Source organism: Protomyctophum parallelum (assembly GCF_964188405.1).
Source record: "Protomyctophum parallelum genome assembly, chromosome: 5".
Taxonomy (NCBI): domain Eukaryota; kingdom Metazoa; phylum Chordata; class Actinopteri; order Myctophiformes; family Myctophidae; genus Protomyctophum; species Protomyctophum parallelum.
In genome coordinates this window covers 33,203,343-33,221,264 of record NC_139702.1, presented here as the reverse complement: position 1 = coordinate 33,221,264, position 17,922 = coordinate 33,203,343, and the positions used below count along the sequence as shown (strand labels likewise).

The following is a 17,922-nucleotide window of genomic DNA, read 5'->3' as shown; positions in this document are numbered from 1 at the left end:
CTGTCACGGACAGAACAACAACAGATTAATAATGGGACACACACGGTTTCGGCTGTGACTGGCATGTTTCTAATTACCTTCTGTACCTTCCAGCCTCGCGCTCTCGGCGGGATCCAGGGCAGTCACTTTGTCCGACTTACGGGAGGGCCTGCTGATGCCGGAGCTGTTGACGGCCCTGACGCGGAAGTGATAGCTGCTGCCCGCGCTCAGGCCATGTGCTGGGTATTTACACACCTTCACAGGGGAATCGTTGCACTGGACCCATTTATCGCTGCCAGCCTCACGCCTGTGACAGAAGGTGACATCATCAGCCTAATGGCATCATCATCATCCCTCATAGGCAACACAATGATGGAGTTTGGGTGAGTGATTGCACACTGATCTCATATCCTCACCTTGAAGCAATGTTCTGATATTCTGAATGTCATCACGTTGCTCCCCCCCCCCCCTTTTTATTCACTTAACCCATTTAAGACTGGGGCCGATTCAAAAAACGCCTCATAAATAAAGGTTTTCTGAAAAACTTCAAAAATGTATTCCAAAATGACAATAATGTTATGCTGCTATATACTGTACATACCAACAAGAACCCCAAAAGGGGTTTCCGTCTTGAAGGGTAAAACCCCCCAAAGGGGTTCCCGTCCTAAATAAACATGGCAGCCATTTGGCCAGATGGGTGGGCTGCCTGCATTTTCAGAGTATGTTTATTTTAATGATCAATCAATCGATTATGTCCTAGCTGTGATCAATGGAACTAACGTATCGCAAAGAAAACACATTTTTCAAGGTCACTTTTTTACTTAATTATAGGCCTATATTATCAATATTGTTTTGAATGTTTTGTTAATTATTTGGGGGCCCACTCCGCAGCCAAATACAATGTTTGAGAACCACTGAACTAAATAAAACAAAAACGGCTCCCACACAGAAAAGAGAGAGAGAGTATATACCTTTTATCCCTCACACAACCAATGTTCCAGCATTGTAGTGGAGTAAAAAGTACAATATTCGCCTCTGGGATGTGTTTCAGTAGAAGACATACAACGTACTGGAAAAATGGAGATACTCAAGGAAAGTAAAAGTACCTCTGAATTGTACAGTACTTGAGTTTATGTACTGTACTTAGTTACTTTCCACCACTGCTCAAGTACAACTGACCTGTCTACAAAGTATCCAGTGATGGCCGCCTCATTGGTGGTGTTGGGGGGTTTCCAGGCAACCAGGACATAGTCCTTGTTGACGTCATAAGCCTTGGCGCTTATTGGTGCACCAGGTGCACCGGCCGCAGGGGGAGCGGCGTCTAGGAAGTGAGCAAACAAGGACGTAGGGAAGGAAAGGAGAGAAGGTAACAGTCAGAAAGATAGACAGACAAACGACAGAGCAGACTAGGTCAAAGCAAAACTTTAACATAAACTTACATACATAAACATTACGGTACTGTAGTAAAGAAACAGGCTTGGCAGGGAAAAAAGGTAACAAATGCCAAAAAAACTTATCCTCAGATTTCCATTTGGGGATGTGATGGGAATCTAACTGCCCTACAGTCATGACATTTTACATGTGAGGTAATGTCATTCATGCTCAGACACATCTTCAGGTTCAGTGAGGTGTCAAAGTCGACTTGGTTCATGGGCAATCAACTCAACGATTAACCTGTCATACCACGGCCAAGAAATCTTTGCACGCTCTCATAATTACGACGAACTTTACAGTATGTGTTTTTTTCTCAGTAAAAGTAAGAGGTTATCTTTTCACCTTTATGTAGGTTACGCCATTCTCTGTGCATCCACCTCAAACTCAAACCATAAAAAGAGTTCCATGGGCCCACTTCTCAATGACTGAACCGAAAGAAAATACTGGAACATACTATTCACTCCTTTAATCCTTTAATGATAAGGTGCCAACAACTAATGGTTCGATGTCCTCTTTAGAGTCAAACCAGTTGCTTTGATTCTGAAAAAGGATCAACAAATGAACCCTACCGGCCTTATTCTGAGGTGAAAAAGATTTGGCGTAGAACAGGGGTATTCAACTGGCGGGCCTTCTTCTTTTTTTGAGAGAGCTAATGAAAGTTACAGGTATTGTGTGTGCGATGTGAAGTGTGAGATTATCATAATGACAGTAATCCATATTCTATCATTCAAGGGCTTTTGGAGAGAAATGAGAGACAGAAATGAGACTATGAAATGAGTACTGCTGGTGTGTGTGTGTGTGTGTGTGTGTGTGTGTGTGTGTGTGTGTGTGTCTATACTTGTATAGACATATCACCCTGTGCTCATACTGTGCACAAATGTAGTACATAAATCTTCGTGGTTGAACACGCTTTGCATGTCATTATCCCGTCATTTAACATGCATCTCAATGAGATGACTGAGGTGACTGAGGACAGCTTGCCATTGCAGAGTGTTTGGGCCTTAGTGAAGGGATAACTGCTGTAAATGTACTGTAAATTGACCAGTTGGGGACATGGATTCAACATTTCCCATATCCTGCTACCCTAATAGACAGGGGTACATAAGCACATGGCCGTTTATCTGCCTTTATCCGTACCCTTTCTCCGACCGAACCACACTTTTACCACACATCTCTCTATGCAAAATAAAATCTGCACACTCCCAGAATACATATAGGCTAATTGCATTCACAAAAAAAATCTTATTTACTTTACAAATATTACTTTTGTGAAACACGCTGTTGTTGCGCAAGCTACAGCCTACGTCAAAATCGCCATGTTGGGGCCAGACTGGCCAGTCCTTCACAGTGACACGCGTTACATGAACCACGTGACCGGGATGGTTTCATACCCCTCAATGTCGTGAACGCGCCCTTCTAAGGCAGCCTGTCGCCTACTCTACACTGCTCCATAGCAGCACTAGCAGCACAAGCCCAGCCATCCGAACGAAACCGTCGCGCAAACGAAACCGAAACAGATGCTTCTGACAACATTTGCCTGTGCGTGCTTAATCGTTGTACTTCTGAACACATTTGCCTGTGCGTGCTTCTTGCGTGCGCATTTCCCAACTCTCAGTGATTTATCCACACATCGCCTTGTGTGTGTGTGTGTGTGTGTGTGTGTGTGTGTGTGTGTGTGTCGCGTCGTCCTCCAGCCGCAATTGCGAGTGTGCGCTGAACCCAGACTCACACACTATCCATTCCATGCACATATTAGTCCTATATTTACTACAGTACGCCTGACAGACAGTGTCATCGTTAAGCAGCTCAACCCTGCAGCTCAACCCTAGCTGACAGGAGTGATGGTGCTGTGCTGTGCTGTGAGTAAACTGACAACGCTTGGCTTTCTGACATCCCTTTCTCACAATCTACAACAATAGATTTGTTACTAACATTAGGTTGTGGCGAAGTAGAAACGTGGAGAGCAGATAGTGTATTTTGGACAAACAGGCTAGCATTGGTGTTGATTTGGGTCAAATGGAGTCTATATGGCTAAAGATAAATGAACACATGACGTCGGTGGGAGAGGAGTTATTGTGTGTTTTGGACAAACAGCATGGTGTTGTTTTGTGTCAGCTGAAGCTTCATGTGTTTGTGTTGGAGCGCCTCAGTGTGGCCGTATAGGTCATGTGCAACCTCTTCCAGAGAGAGATGGAGACACTAAATCTCAGCTGGAGAAACATGTTTGCATGCATGCATGCATCACTGCCTTGCATGCTGTGTGCTACTGTTGAGTCTGTCACTCACTTTGACTGATTTATGGCATTGTCTTTCTGTTAAAATCCAACTATGTTAATTTAAGAACTCTGGACATATTAGGTCATTGTTTATTTTTATTTTATTTTTTTAAGATATTTTTTTGCGGCTTACGCCTTTATTGATTTTTTAAGGGATAGAAAGTAGGCTGACAGGAAACGGGAGAGAGATGGGGGGATGACATGCGGTAAAGGCCGTGTCGGGTCCGGGAGTCGAACCCGCGGCACACCGCGACTGGATCACCAGTCCGGTGCCCAGACCGTTACGCTACGGCCTGGGCCAGGTCATTGTTTATTAACTGTGCACACGTGTAGCCTATTGTATGTCAGACTGTATGTCTGTCACCCCACAGTCACAATCCTAGTAATTAGGCTGTGAAAATATTCACACTACTTTTACAATGCATTGTCAACACGTGCTGAGTTGACAAAGATTGACAGATTTCGGAGAAGACTGATAGTTTATCCTTTAGTAATTAGGCTGTGGAAATATTCACACTACTTTTGGATTTGCAGGCCCGGCGCCACGGGGGGCAAAGGGGGTATATAGTTACAGACAAAACAATGGTACATTTCCAGGCATTCAATTAAATTCCATTGCTTGAAAGGAAGGAAGTAAGGATGCATCTTAATACAGGATGCAGCAGCATCTTAATGATCTCCCATCTAGAACTGGAAAAACAATATTCCTCACCTATAGGCCATCCTTGGGGTGGGGAGGGGTGCTAATGTCATTGTTGCAGTGGTCAGGGTGCTTAAGTGGGCAGCTACTGTAACTAGCCAGGGGTGCTAATGTCATTGTGCTGGGTGTGGCCAGGGTGCTTAAGTGGGCAGCTTAGCTACTGTAACTAGCCTATTTATTTGTTTGTAAAAATGTCAATAATAAAAAATATATATTTTTATATTTAGCAATTTTGGAATCCATGTAATAATAACAATCACAATAACAATACTACTAATAACAATCATAATAATAACAATAAGCTTCTTTGTAAACTCACTCATTTACAAACAAGCTCACATCAGAACAATAATCCATGTAATAATAACAATAATAATAACAACAACAATAATAATAATAACAACACTAATAACAGTACAGTACAGTACAGTACAGTACAGTACAGTACAGTACAGTACAGTACAGTACAGTACAGTACAGTACAGAGGACAACATTACAGTACAGTGCAATACTAAGGAGTGCAGTACAATACTAAGGAGTGCAGTACAGTACAAAGGGGTACAGTACAGCCCTCCCGCTATTGCCTTCTTCCCATTTGCCATGCATCGAGGATGCGCTAGGATGAGCGGGCCGCATGCCAGCGAAATTCTAGTTATTTTAGGGAAATTATTATAGGGAAAGGCGAGATCTGTAAATTACTGTCAAACACTGTCTAATTGGACATGAAAAGAACAAAATACATTGAAAACAGCAGTAGTACCTGAAACAAACATGTAGGCGCTGTGCTCTGTGGTTCCGTCCTTGGTGAAAATGCGGAGGGTGTACAGGCCCTCGTCGTCCTTAGCCAGGTCGCTCAGGGTGAGGGATGCCACACCTCCACCCACTGACATCGCCACCAGTTTACCTGGCTGTAGCAGCTTATCTGGCAGCAGATGACATGGAGACAGTTACAAACACAAATATACTACACACAAAAGAAAGTTTAAATCACTTTCGACCTGGTGTCTGATGTGATTATAGACGGAAATGTTCAAAAGAATTTCAGAAAATAATAACCATACTACATTGCACAATGCAATCTTACATTGCATTGTGAGCTTGCAAGTGTGATATCTTTGCTATTTTTAAAACATTTATAAATTAGTGCTTAAGTGGTTTAACACACTAACTGATTTTTTTAGTCTGTGTGTAAAATTTGTGGTTTGTTCAAACTTAAGAGTGGAATGACTTTGCAGCAGAATTATGCCAAGTACTCCAGAAGGGTCCATTAATGGACCCTTTTAACATAGAGCTACCACTTTGACAGGTAAATGCAAGTTACGGTAATGACACTAATTATAGGGTTTTTTCACATAGGCGTTTCTGTCTACCAGCCTCAAATTAACTGTACAGGAGTATAGTACATGCTTGTACACAGTAAAAAAAATCAAACACATCCACAATGTTGTTACATTCGGCTGTGTTTACCCAGAAAAAGGGTCCATTAGGTTTAAAGTGTTGCTTATTAGAACGTTGTAGTTTAATAAATGGAATAATGGAATAGTGTCATTTTGATCAAAGTGGTTAACTTATGACTGTGTGGCTTCTATTCCTAATCAGACAGACAGACAGAGACAGACAGACAGAGACAGAGACAGACAGACAGACAGACAGACAGACAGACAGACAGACAGACAGACAGACAGACAGACAGACAGACAGACAGACAGACAGACAGACAGACAGACAGACAGACAGACTCATAGTTAGTGGTATCATATGGTGTGCATTGTCTGTGTTCCTCATAGCGGTCTTACCATCTCTGTACCACTGGGCCAGTGGTGGCAAGTTGGGCAAGTCGGGCACCACAACCATGGTGCAAACCAGACTAATGGCTCCTCCCTCTACGGCGAAGGTTACCCCGAAACACTCCAGCAGGCTGACTTCCAACTTACTGGGGTGGATCCCGGACAGATGTGGCACTGGGAAAGAGAGAATAGCAGATTGTTATCCTCATGAATGAACCCATACAGTCCCTATTCTGGGCATGCCAGAATGGGCATAATAGGCTTGGCCACTTGCCCTGCAGGCTTATGCAAAGGCTAAAATGTAATTTAGATAGCATGTTATGAAGATACAGTAATGCCAGGTTATACTGTTTTAGAGTTAGACTGATGATAGGTTCTTGGTTTACTTATGATCCTAGAACACTATTTCTATGCATTTGATGTATTGCCTCGTGTTTTCCTTGCTTAATGCAAATCGATCGAGCATCTGCTAAATGCCTACATTTTAAATTGTAGGCAACATTTGGCGAGAATCTCATGCGTTGCAAAGTATTGTTTGTAGATCATCTATTTGATGGGGGCCAAGTACAGACACCTGGGGGACCATGGTAATGAAGTATATACAGGGTTTAAGGGGTTAACCTCAGTTGGATTGTAAATGATTCATACAGTATGCCATAGAAAACAGAACATGTTCAGCTATTCATTGTTTGTGTCTTCAGAAGCAAGTCCTTCTGATGCTACGCACAGTCCTTGTGCCGGCAGAATAATCTAAATAGTAGTCTTCAAGAGACAAGAACGTGGCCGCAAACATTGGTAGCTAAAGTGCCAAAAAGAAACCAACGTTTCGGCACGTCTTATTCAGGGTACCTTCATATCCTGGAGAAGGCAATTACCTGGTTTCTTTTTTACTCTGCTTCCGAAACAAAGTATAGTGTGTGCGGCCGCCTTCTTGTCCTTTGAAGACCAATTTGTATAGCTTATGGAAAGGATAACTTCCCGCATGTAAAAGATAAAACGTCAGCATGGCTTGTAAACAAGGTCTTATATTTTCATGTAGGGGTGCGGAGACGTTTTGTTTCCCCGAACAGATAGAGCTTCCCCTAGTTTCCATTGGCTCAAGACTGGACCACCACCACCAACCCCTTACAATAGTTTCCACTGCTTATCAGTCTTACACCTACTACAGCACAATGTTATTTGCAGCCAGTGATCTCAAGTGGAAGTAGTTGTGTTGTCCGGGCCGGGATCCAACACTTCCAACACTAAACTGAATAAGATCCCACTCACCCAGTCCAGTGAGTTGGCAGGACACTGCACTCCCTGCTGCTCCTAGAAAGAAATAAAGATGAATAATATGGCGATATTTTTCACAATAATGTTGTGTGTCATTTCCATACAAAGGGGAATTCAAGAGAAGGGAAAAGTGTAAAAGAATTGAGGTCAAGTGGGGTTGGAACTAAGAGAGGGGGTATATGAGCTGTAATGAAGAGAGAGAAAGTTTGAGAGCCTTACTCTTGACAGTAACTGTAGCTGTGCAGGTCGTTGTGCCATGCTGGTTGGTTGCCACCGCCCTGTAGTCAGCAGTATCGCTCACCACACACCTGAAACAAGGCCAATGTGTCGCATTTTCAGTGACAGAAACTATGTGGATATTATGTACGCAATCAATGATGCCCTATTCTTCCACAATTCCATAATTCTAATCATACAAGTTGGGGGGCAGTGAGAGAACCTGCCTGGGGAACCAGTTGTCCCAGGCTTTTGTAAAAACCAATTTTTTTATATTACTCCTCCAGATTCTGACCAAAAATCTGACCAAAATTTTTACATTGGTACAAAATGCCTCAAATCATCTCACCTCAATTGCCATCCAAGGCATAAGAAGAAACATTGGCCTATTATAGCGCCACCAGGCGGCCACAACCTGACCTGGCCTGGTGGAGACCTGTGCCCCGAGGGGCACTTTATCTAGTTGGAATTAAACTTGAGCGGTGGAAGAACGCAAGCACTCAAAATAGAATCCACTTTTTGCCATTGTGTGTGTTGCGTATGACCTCTGGCCTCAGCCATGTGTTCTCATACCATGTGTTCTCATGTTGTGAACAATGTCCTTGCCTCCACCTTTGCAAGGCTGGCCACACCCTCCTGAGAGAACAAATGTGTTTCATGACACAAGGCACTGACTGGGCTGAGCCTTGATCTGGTGCCGTAGGAAAGCAGGTGAGGGAGGCCATACCGAGGCGTAGTGCACTATTAATGACCAGGATGCAAGAGGAGCCTCTTGGGTGAGAATAGAAAGGAGAAATGTGACCTCCTCCCCTCTGGAAGGAACTATTTTAAAGGCAATGCATTTCCTCGGCTGGGATAGAATAAACTGTACCTGCTATCTGGGCTAATCTTTTTTCCAAATGGACTCTAGTTGTATTTCCATCGGCAAATGGAAACAACTTCAATTTGTAGGAGGATAGGCTTTTTAAAAGAATTGTGAGGTTTCCATATTGATCCTGTAACGTACTGTAATAATATAGGACAGATTCAATGTGGTTGAGAGAGAGAGAGAGAGAGAGAGAGAGAGAGAGAGAGAGTAGGAGAGAAAGAGATACAGAGAAAAGGAGAGAGCAAGCGAGAGGAAGGAAGAGAGAGGCCGGGAGAGCAGGGGGGAGGAATCCACGGCTCGAATGACGCAAAGGTCAGCATTTCGGCATGAACAGCTGAGGTGTCTCGAAGACGAAGAGGGGAGCCAGCATGCTGGGCTGTCTTTGGAACCGGGGTCTAAATAGGGGATACAACCTCTCTCACTCACACCGCTTTCCCTCTCTGGCTGGGTGGCTCTCTCTGATAATATTTTCTATGACATACTACAAGGGAAGAGGAATTTATGTTCCATTATGACATAATCAACATGTGATTACAACAATGTTTGTGTCCCCTGAACTCAGCTGGTTTAAGGTCATGCAGTCTCAGCTGCCAACACCTCTCCGAGATCCTTACCCTGACCATAATCGCATTAAACATATTTCGTAAAGAAACCGTAACGCCAACCTAATGCGTAAATACAACCATTTTAATACTTAAATGTAACCATCTGTAACCGTTAAGCAAATCCATTGCTCTACCTAAACTCAAAGCGGTGTAATCGCAAAAGTAATAATAATTGCTATAGAGTGTCAGTAACAGGGGTCTCCCTGTCTCTCAATATCTTAAGTAAACAGAAACACATTTTCATTTTCCTGATATCTATCAGGATAGTGAGGATACCAATTTCATCCAAACACAAGAAGGAACTCATAAAGGCTACAAAATAAACAAGCTAAATTGGAAGTGTCGAAACAGAACAAGAAATAAGGTGACAAATGTTTTATTGGGACACTCTACATTTTAAACTGAATGGGTTCTCTCTCCCGATTGGATAAAATTGGTGACCTAACTGAAAAGGGTTCGTGTTAGATATATAAAAATATGAATAATATATAAATAAAAGATATGGGTATGGGAACTGTACTGCCCGAGAAAAGATCAGCCTACAAAGTGCGGTGCGATCGGCAGAGCGCATCATGGGAGGTGAGCTCCACGCACTCCAGGAACTGTACAAAAAGCGGTGTGAGGTCAAAGCCCAGTGCATCATCAAGGACAAGCACCACCCAAGTCACAAGCCGGGCAAGGAGGCCTACCGCAAGTATCAAGAGTAGCACCATCAGATTGTGGAGCAGTTTTCACCCGGCTGCCGTCAGACTGCTGAAAGAGGCATTTAAACCTTGCTCAGAAGCCTGATGACAGGCGGTGTAGGCTGGTCTCAGAGCTGCCGGTTGATTATACCAGGGACAAGTGACGTTATTTTAGCTCTTCCTGGACCTCTGTGGATTATACATATGTGACTTGACTATTTTTCTTTGCTCTTCCTCATGGACCTACTTGTGGATTACACCAGTGTCAGTCTACTCTATGTGGAATATGCAGTCGTCACGCACTGCCATTTGTACAATGCACTGATGTGTTTTTGTTTCTGTCTAGCACCTTAATGATATAAAACCGGATAGCTAAAATCAATTTTTTTGCTCATTTCTGACTTAACCAAGCATCTAGTTTGGAATATAAACGCTGACAGCACGAGGTAGTAATGGAACGTTATACCTCCCGGGTTGGGCGGGAAATGGAAGGCGGGGCTTTTCAGAGTAAAATCTGCCTCATCAGCTGGGCCTTTATTTTGAAAACTTTTGGCACACTGGAAATGTTAAGCAGTCACTACTCTCGTACTCTGTGTTCACAGTGGTTGTTCAGATGTCAGTGTTCAAATTCCCTCCAGCTTCCCGGCCTCCTCCCTTTGGCATTTAGTTCTGTTATGGGTGATTCCATTTCTAATTAGAAGTAACCTCCTGCCTTCCATGTCCTAATGAACTATCCATGCACTGGATTAAGTATATCATTCACAGTATACTGTACATCTGCTGCTATGCTCACGCACCTTTTATATCTAATCTCAGGTACCATGTAAATATGTAAATATGTCGATATTTAGATTTTCTTGTTTGATCCCCCCCCCCCCCCTCTTCCCTTTCCTATGGAAATTAACGATACGATGGGAATGATGCACGAAAAATGAATTTCACTTTATTTCTGTAAACCTGTGATGTGACAATAAAGCGGATTCTGAATAGAGCCTGCCTTCTTGCTCAGGTGATAAATTGAATCTTGACCATCAGGTCAAACTTCATGTCAGATCCTGTGTCTAAGTGAGACATGATCTAAATGTCTCTATAGAAGAGCAGGGAGACAAAATACAACCACCCCAATTGTATTAGTTATATTGAATTAAAATACAGATACAGATTAAACATTTTATTCATAAATTAATGTACATAGTGCCGCTTTAAGTGCAGTGCATCTTTAAGTATGGTCTTGCTAGTTCAGAAGCCACCACATCAGAGTTGAATGAGTCACATACCTGCTAATGATCAAACCGTGTACTCCATACTTGTTCTCAACCTTGTACTTTCCTGGTATACTCAGTGTGTCAATGGGGACCCCATTCTTGCACCTGGAAATCAAAACAAAGAAAATTGCCTCAGTGCGTGTGTTGGTTGATGCTTCTCTCAAAATACTAAGCTGCTATTGTGAATTGTTGGTCCGAAACTAAACAGAAGCAACATTGATATGCAGAAAGCAATGGCATGGTGATGCCATTAGAATGCCATGTGGTCACCTAAATTAATAGATTTATTCCTGTTAGGATCGAGAATGTGCACGGCAAATTTCACGACAATCTGGCCATGATTTGGCGCTATTCATAGGTCACAAACGGACAACATGTCAATTATTTGCAGTCATAATTTTGTCATCTGAAATGTTTTAGCTTTAGTCGACTAAATATGATGAGAAATCTAGTGTTTACTTTGTCAACAAAATGTTACTTTATACTTGGTTGCATGCTGAAAATAGCAGATCTACCGTCTTGTACTGTACATCTGCTATTTTCAGAGCGCAACACCGGAGCGCAACCAATCATAAAATAACTGGACCTCTTCTCCACTCGTCCCTATCAAACATTTTAGTCTCTATTCGTCAACGAAAATTCAGTCAATATATTTGGTCTTAGGTCCAAACCGCACCAATGATTATCCATGCAACTCCTTGCAACCAAACGAGAACTAGTAGTTGCATGTAGTTGCATGAAACCATTCACCAGTTTTTACTCGGTTTGAGTCAGTGAAAAAAGGTAGTCGACGAACATCTTTTGTTAGTCAACAAAATGAACACTGGTTCAAAAGCCACACCCCAGCATAAGGAGCATTCTAACCATTTGACGACAGGGGCCGGGTAACCCTGCACGGTGCAGAACAGCTTCACAGCGGTCTTCTCCCACACAGTGTGGGGCCTCAGTGGTACCAGGAAGTCGGGCATCCTATGTACATGCTCATGCAACTCCACCTTCTTGGTCATCATGTCCTTAACCTGCAGGAGAGCAAGTTGTACCAGTTGAAGGTCAGAACAGAGTAGAAGTGAAATGTACGCATATTTGACATGATAAATCACTGTTCATGTGAACTGTATGGGACGTCCCGTTGTCCTCCTAACATACAGTAAACAGCGAAGTATGGTGATTTTTCTACTTAAGTAAAAGTAGCAATACCCGCAGCTTGCAGGGCCCTGTGCGAGACTATTTCAAATAGCTACAGCTGTCGAAACCATATTCATAGTCACCGATTTCAAATTCAATGTAACACAACACAGGAAGTCAGGAACCCCAGCTAGTGTTTTTGGTCGTCCAACAGTTTCTTAACCACTTGAGACTCAAAAATAGCAGATACAGTGTCGGGGAGCAGCCTTATAACTCTATGGGAGCAGCAGTGATAGTGCTGAATGCACACACGTTCATTCACTGGGCATGTTTTTGTTTTTTATCCCACGATTTTGTAACCCATTTTTCACCCCTGTGTCAATTATTTAATGTGATCCTGGGCTCGACACACCTTCCGCCACCTGGGGAGAGCAACGGACCTGAACTCATGCTTCCTTCATGCATGAGTGTCCAAGTCGCTCCTTTACACCTGACAGGGGGGAGTTTCCCATGGTTGGACGTAGCACGTGGAAGGAACACGTTATTCCAACCAGTTCCTTTCCCCTCCATCAGGCTCCCCGGCTGGCCAGGGGGAGGCAGTTTAAAAATAAAAATAAAGTGTTGTTCTTGATGGTGTTACGATGATGTTGATTTGGTGTAGCGCGAGGGCCCTCGGAGGGGTTGATTCGGAACTAAAGGTTGACTCAACTAGTCAACTACTGTAGTTCAGTTACGTACTTAATACTTTTCCACCCACAAAACATACGTGTCATTGTCAATATGTAATATTTTTCACTGAGACTAATACATAACATGCTTATTTTACATACTGTATACATCATATACAGTATGTATCATATACTGTTGATGTGAACTCAAGTTTAAATGAGTGATGAGATACATTAACCAGCTAGAACAGTGGTTCTACGTAACCCAACCTTTTCTGGACCAGGGCCCACTTGAAAATCTCCAAAGAGTATTTTCACAGACCAGCAGACCCATCTGACCACTTAACATGGCTGCCGTGTTAAGCAGTCACATGGGTGGGCATGCAGTGGGCCTTTTCAGAGCATGTTTATCTTAATGATCAATCCATCCAGTGGTGGTCTCGCAGGCTGAGAATCGCTGAGTTAGAGAGCACTTTTACTTCGATTCAAGAAGACACGTGGACACACGATAGCATCATCTTTATCTACAACTCAGCAGCCATACACATCATCACAGCTCCAATCTGCTTAGAGCAGACAGAGATTTGAGAGATTATATCACTAAGCCTGGAAGTAGGTGATGATGTCATCCTATCGAGTCCACCTTTAATCTCAGCATTCATCTTTCATTACAGAATATCAGCGATGGCAGCACTCAACAACACATCCTGCTGCATTGACTAGTTGTGCTTTTAATGTTGTATTTGCCAACCACTTTGGCAGATCTTCTGTATATAAAAAAATCTATTTGTGTGCTGGCTAAGTTTTTTGACTCTATCTCTATAGGAGTTGCAAAACATTCTATATAACTTGTGTTTTACTATTTGGTGATTGAAATGCAGTGCTCAATGTTTAAATACTATAAAAGAAGATTTAAATATGAGGTCTTAAGTCCATATCAGGCATATCTCGGTTAAACATAGATAAAATAGCAATATTGCATTATCTGTATTGCATTATCTGTATACCAGCGATAATTTTGAAAGAGAAATGTCATAATTTCTAGAACAGAATAAGGTATATTTAACTATTAATCTAAACTCCTCAGTTACTGCATGTGAAATTGCCAACATCATACTAAGATCTTCTGTTGAAGTGTTAAGCCTAATTTCATAGTGTGACAATGAGACTATATAGCCATGACTCATGGCTAATGGCTCATGGCTTATTGTTGCTCATTGCTCATAGCTCATAGCTCTGTACAGCCAAAAAGTAGCTGATCTACAAGCTCACATGAAGGCATTGCATTGCGTTTTCGCCACGCAACACTGGCCAAGTATAAAGCCCAGCATGATGCCTAGAGTTATGAGCCATGAGCAATGGCTTGTCTCACAGCATATTAAGCTTTAACTTGTCACTCTTGGCTTCAGTGCTTACCTCTCTCTTTATAGCAATATTATCTACTTGGGTCTTGGTAGCCACCCTCATGCGGTGTAGTTCCTCTTGGATAGCTTGCAAACCTTTTCCAACATGGGTGGATACCCGCTGGTACTCTTCCACCGTCTCAGAACTCCTAAACCAACAGAATTATAATGATGAACTGTACACAATAAAAGGGACATTCATTCATACATTCTCACCGTTTTATTTTTAATCTCCTTTTTAATTGTGTTGTTCTCTATGTTGTCAACAAACACGGTCATGGGATGGGAGACTTCACAAAACAAAATAAAATACCCTACAGCTGGTTTACAGCAGATATTATATAATTCCCTACACTATGACATCATATTTGCCAGAGTCAAGTGTGCATAATGCGATATGTGGTCTCCATGGTATCCCCAGGAAGTTATCTTGCCTAAGGTCTTCTACAGACTGTAGTTTCGTTTTACCTCACAACTAAAATAAGCTCACAGATGATCGCTAGGGGCGATGGCCACCAGGCCAAGTGGGAACTCACCTCTGCCGGAATGGCGGTATCGTATAAGCTGAATCCGCCATGATAGCCTCTGTGGCCTGAGGCTGCACTTGGGTCACCGATTTAGAGCTTGATTTCCTGTGGAGATTGCCAATAACTGTGAACAACTAGCTATTAAAACGCCAAAACTCACATTTAAGTTGTTATTCCACATAAGTATACATTTAGGTACAATTAATATCCCAAATATTTCTGACATTTGCACTCATATTAAAGGACAATTCAGCCCAATGCAGAAAGGAAAGGAGTACACATTTTCTTCGAGTACACCTCATTGTGTGTGTGTGTGTGTGTGTGTGTGTGTCAACAATACCAACTTTGATGGGGCAGTATTGCATTGTTTTAAAAAATAAATATATAAGGTTTTCTTAATTTCCTGAAACATTATTGGTTGTTTCAGTTGGAGTGCCTGTGTCCACCATATAACTCTATGGTGTTCACAGGTATGCTGATTGGCCTTGGATCTGGGTCATGTTCAGGGAGGCGGTGTTCTGTTCAACCTACTATACAGTATGACGATGCAAGTCAGACACTAGTACTACATCATGGCAGCCTGCTGTAGCCTGCTGAAGTATCAGCTCACAGGGACAGAAAGGGCCTCAGCTGGGCCTAACTCGGCTACAGCCATATGAACTAGTACACTACAGGGCATACCAAGCTAACCAAATCTCAGGTCTATAGGTTCAAGCATAGCACAAGGCATTATGTAAGCCGGCAGAGCTATTCTACAGGCCAGGAAGCAATGCTTCTAAAGCAGACTAAAGCAATGGCGGTGAAATATGTATGCTGGCCCTGTATGAACCCTCAAACAAGGTCAAAGTACTACATTTATGTTCCATTAGGTCTAATTACAGTTACACACCACATTTGTACCAGTTAAGGGGGTGTAAGTGATGTTTTGCTTGAAAGAAAAAGTTCTATAGAGAACATGACATCACGCCATTGAAGGTAATAGCTGAAAACCTCCCAAGATGGCACCATCTGTCCATTATACTCAATGGACGGGTACCAGGCAGCGGCTCGCTCTAAATACCGGTATTCAAATAGTAATCGTCTCCATGTCTCTCCAGCAACAGATAATTTATCAGTTTCAAAGTTTAAAGTGTTCTAGTTCCAATTCTATCTACCCCTACTTTTTGTTTTTGTTTCATGGCAATCATACGTGTTTATCCTGTATTTAGGGTATATGAAGCTTCTTTCATAATTGTGTAAAATTGGTAATTGTATTTTCTGTTTAATAAAGAGCTGGACAGACTGGGAGACCCCTGTTACTGAACAATTGCATTTTTTCCCTTTAAGAGATTCTGGCCTTTTGACAGCTAATGGCCCCTACATCACTAAAAGGGAATACAGTGGATGAATGAATGGCCTGTTAGTTCAATTCAAAAATGGACGGAGTAATCAATAGGCAGATGGATTGATCGACAAGCAGATTGATGGATTGATCGACAGGCAGATGGATGGATTGATCGACAGGCAGATGGATCGATTGATGTAGAACTCAGACACACGGTAAAATCCTGTTTGTTTGTCCATTTGTAACTCAAAGTGTACAAATGGAACCAAATTGACCTGTACACTCTAAATTAAATAACATTTAGGTTTGTACTGTGTAAACAGGCTGTAGATAGAATAAGGAAGATAAAGACTACATCTACTTCCTGCTTGCTTACCATCAGGCAAACACACACCACCTGTGATACTAGCGTTATATGCGTATCAATGGCTCTAGCATACGGCCACACAAGGAGCTGCAGCCAGACAGTGTAACATATGTCACTCATAACACCATACCTTACAGTGTGCTGCTTGAAATTAGTGTGAAGGGTACGAAAATCAGTGCTGATTTGGAGTTTGGCAGCCATGTCTGCAACACTTCCAAGGAAATCTGGTTAAGAGCACCAGGAGGAGGTAGAGATAATAGTCCAGAGGGAAGCACACACATGCCCCCAAAAATGGAACAGCAGGTGATGAATTAAACTGGTACATTTAGAAGGGAAGTCTATTTTCTACTGGGAGCTACTAGTATACAGTGTGCAGACTTCCCTGCATATTATATTATTGAGAAATACCAGGCCTAATAACACTGACTCCTAAATCAATGCTGTGATCACTGTTGATGATTTTCTTTATAACAACAATACACACACGCACAAGCCAGGCATACAAGAGGTACTCGGACACAAGAGATTTGCAGGATAATATTACACCCCACAAAGCTCAAGCTCAAGTCTGGCATTGAAGAGGGACCCATGATAGCCTCCTCTCATTCCATATTGCAAGGGCTCAGGTCTTCAAATGTTTCACCTTGCAACGCTCATATACAGCTAATCTATGAATAGCTTTAACACAGTCTATTATGGTATATATTAGAGGGAATAGTTAATGTTAGATTTACAGCACCTTTGTCTATAGTGAGGACAAAATGTAATACTGTACCGGTGTACCCCCCACCCCACCCCCAAGACTCAGACTATGGAATAATGCATTTAAAACCAAAAGTCGGGTTCCCACAACATTAGTTATATCTCAATTCAACATAACAGACTGAGAGTAGGCCTATCTCAATACAATAATTTGCATTAGGCCTATTGCCAAGCTAGATTGCCTACTGACAGACAAACATTTAAGAAAATGGGGTCAGTGACCTCTTAATTCAGTAACAACCGCTCAGGGAAGGTACAGCAGCCTTCTGCTAACATAAACATTCACACACAACCTTCACCACAGTGGCGAAAAAGTCATCCTTCAACTAATAACGATTTGAGCCCCAGCCATTTAAAACACTATAGCTTTCAATGAACCTACATCAACCTACAGCGATTAAATTAACATCCCACGTTTGTTTTCTTCCAAATACGTTTCAGGAAGAAAAAGACAACCCAAATAAACACTCTAAATTAAGTGAAAATATTAAGTAAAGCTACTTACCCCAAGAGATCAAAACGGCGCAAGCGGTGGCAGACCAGCGATGGCACTTGGGAAGCACTTGCTGATGGGAACAAAAATATTACCCTCTGACTCAAGGAATGCCTGTTCCCCTTCCACCCATGTATGGACGCACTTAAGACTATATATAGCAT

General features: G+C 42.3%; 1 protein-coding gene across 2 annotated transcripts in view; it reads right to left on the bottom strand.

Annotated features, from left to right (window-relative positions):
• LOC310859298 (myomesin-2-like) overlaps positions 1-17,922 on the bottom strand; it is a gene marked incomplete at its 5' end in the record, with an annotated part of 43,556 nt that extends 25,634 nt beyond the window's left edge. Inside the window, 12 exons of one of the 2 annotated variants that reach the window (XM_083765740.1) lie at positions 78-286; positions 1,159-1,300; positions 5,151-5,312; positions 6,187-6,351; positions 7,447-7,488; positions 7,672-7,760; positions 11,102-11,194; positions 11,954-12,108; positions 14,299-14,434; positions 14,822-14,917; positions 16,634-16,727; positions 17,771-17,881. In XM_083765740.1, the coding sequence (XP_083621866.1) occupies positions 78-286; positions 1,159-1,300; positions 5,151-5,312; positions 6,187-6,351; positions 7,447-7,488; positions 7,672-7,760; positions 11,102-11,194; positions 11,954-12,108; positions 14,299-14,434; positions 14,822-14,917; positions 16,634-16,704 (1,360 nt within the window). Of the gene's footprint in view, positions 1-77; positions 287-1,158; positions 1,301-5,150; positions 5,313-6,186; positions 6,352-7,446; positions 7,489-7,671; positions 7,761-11,101; positions 11,195-11,953; positions 12,109-14,298; positions 14,435-14,821; positions 14,918-16,633; positions 16,728-17,770 lie in introns of both variants that reach the window. The other variant, XM_083765739.1, reaches the window with a different exon arrangement.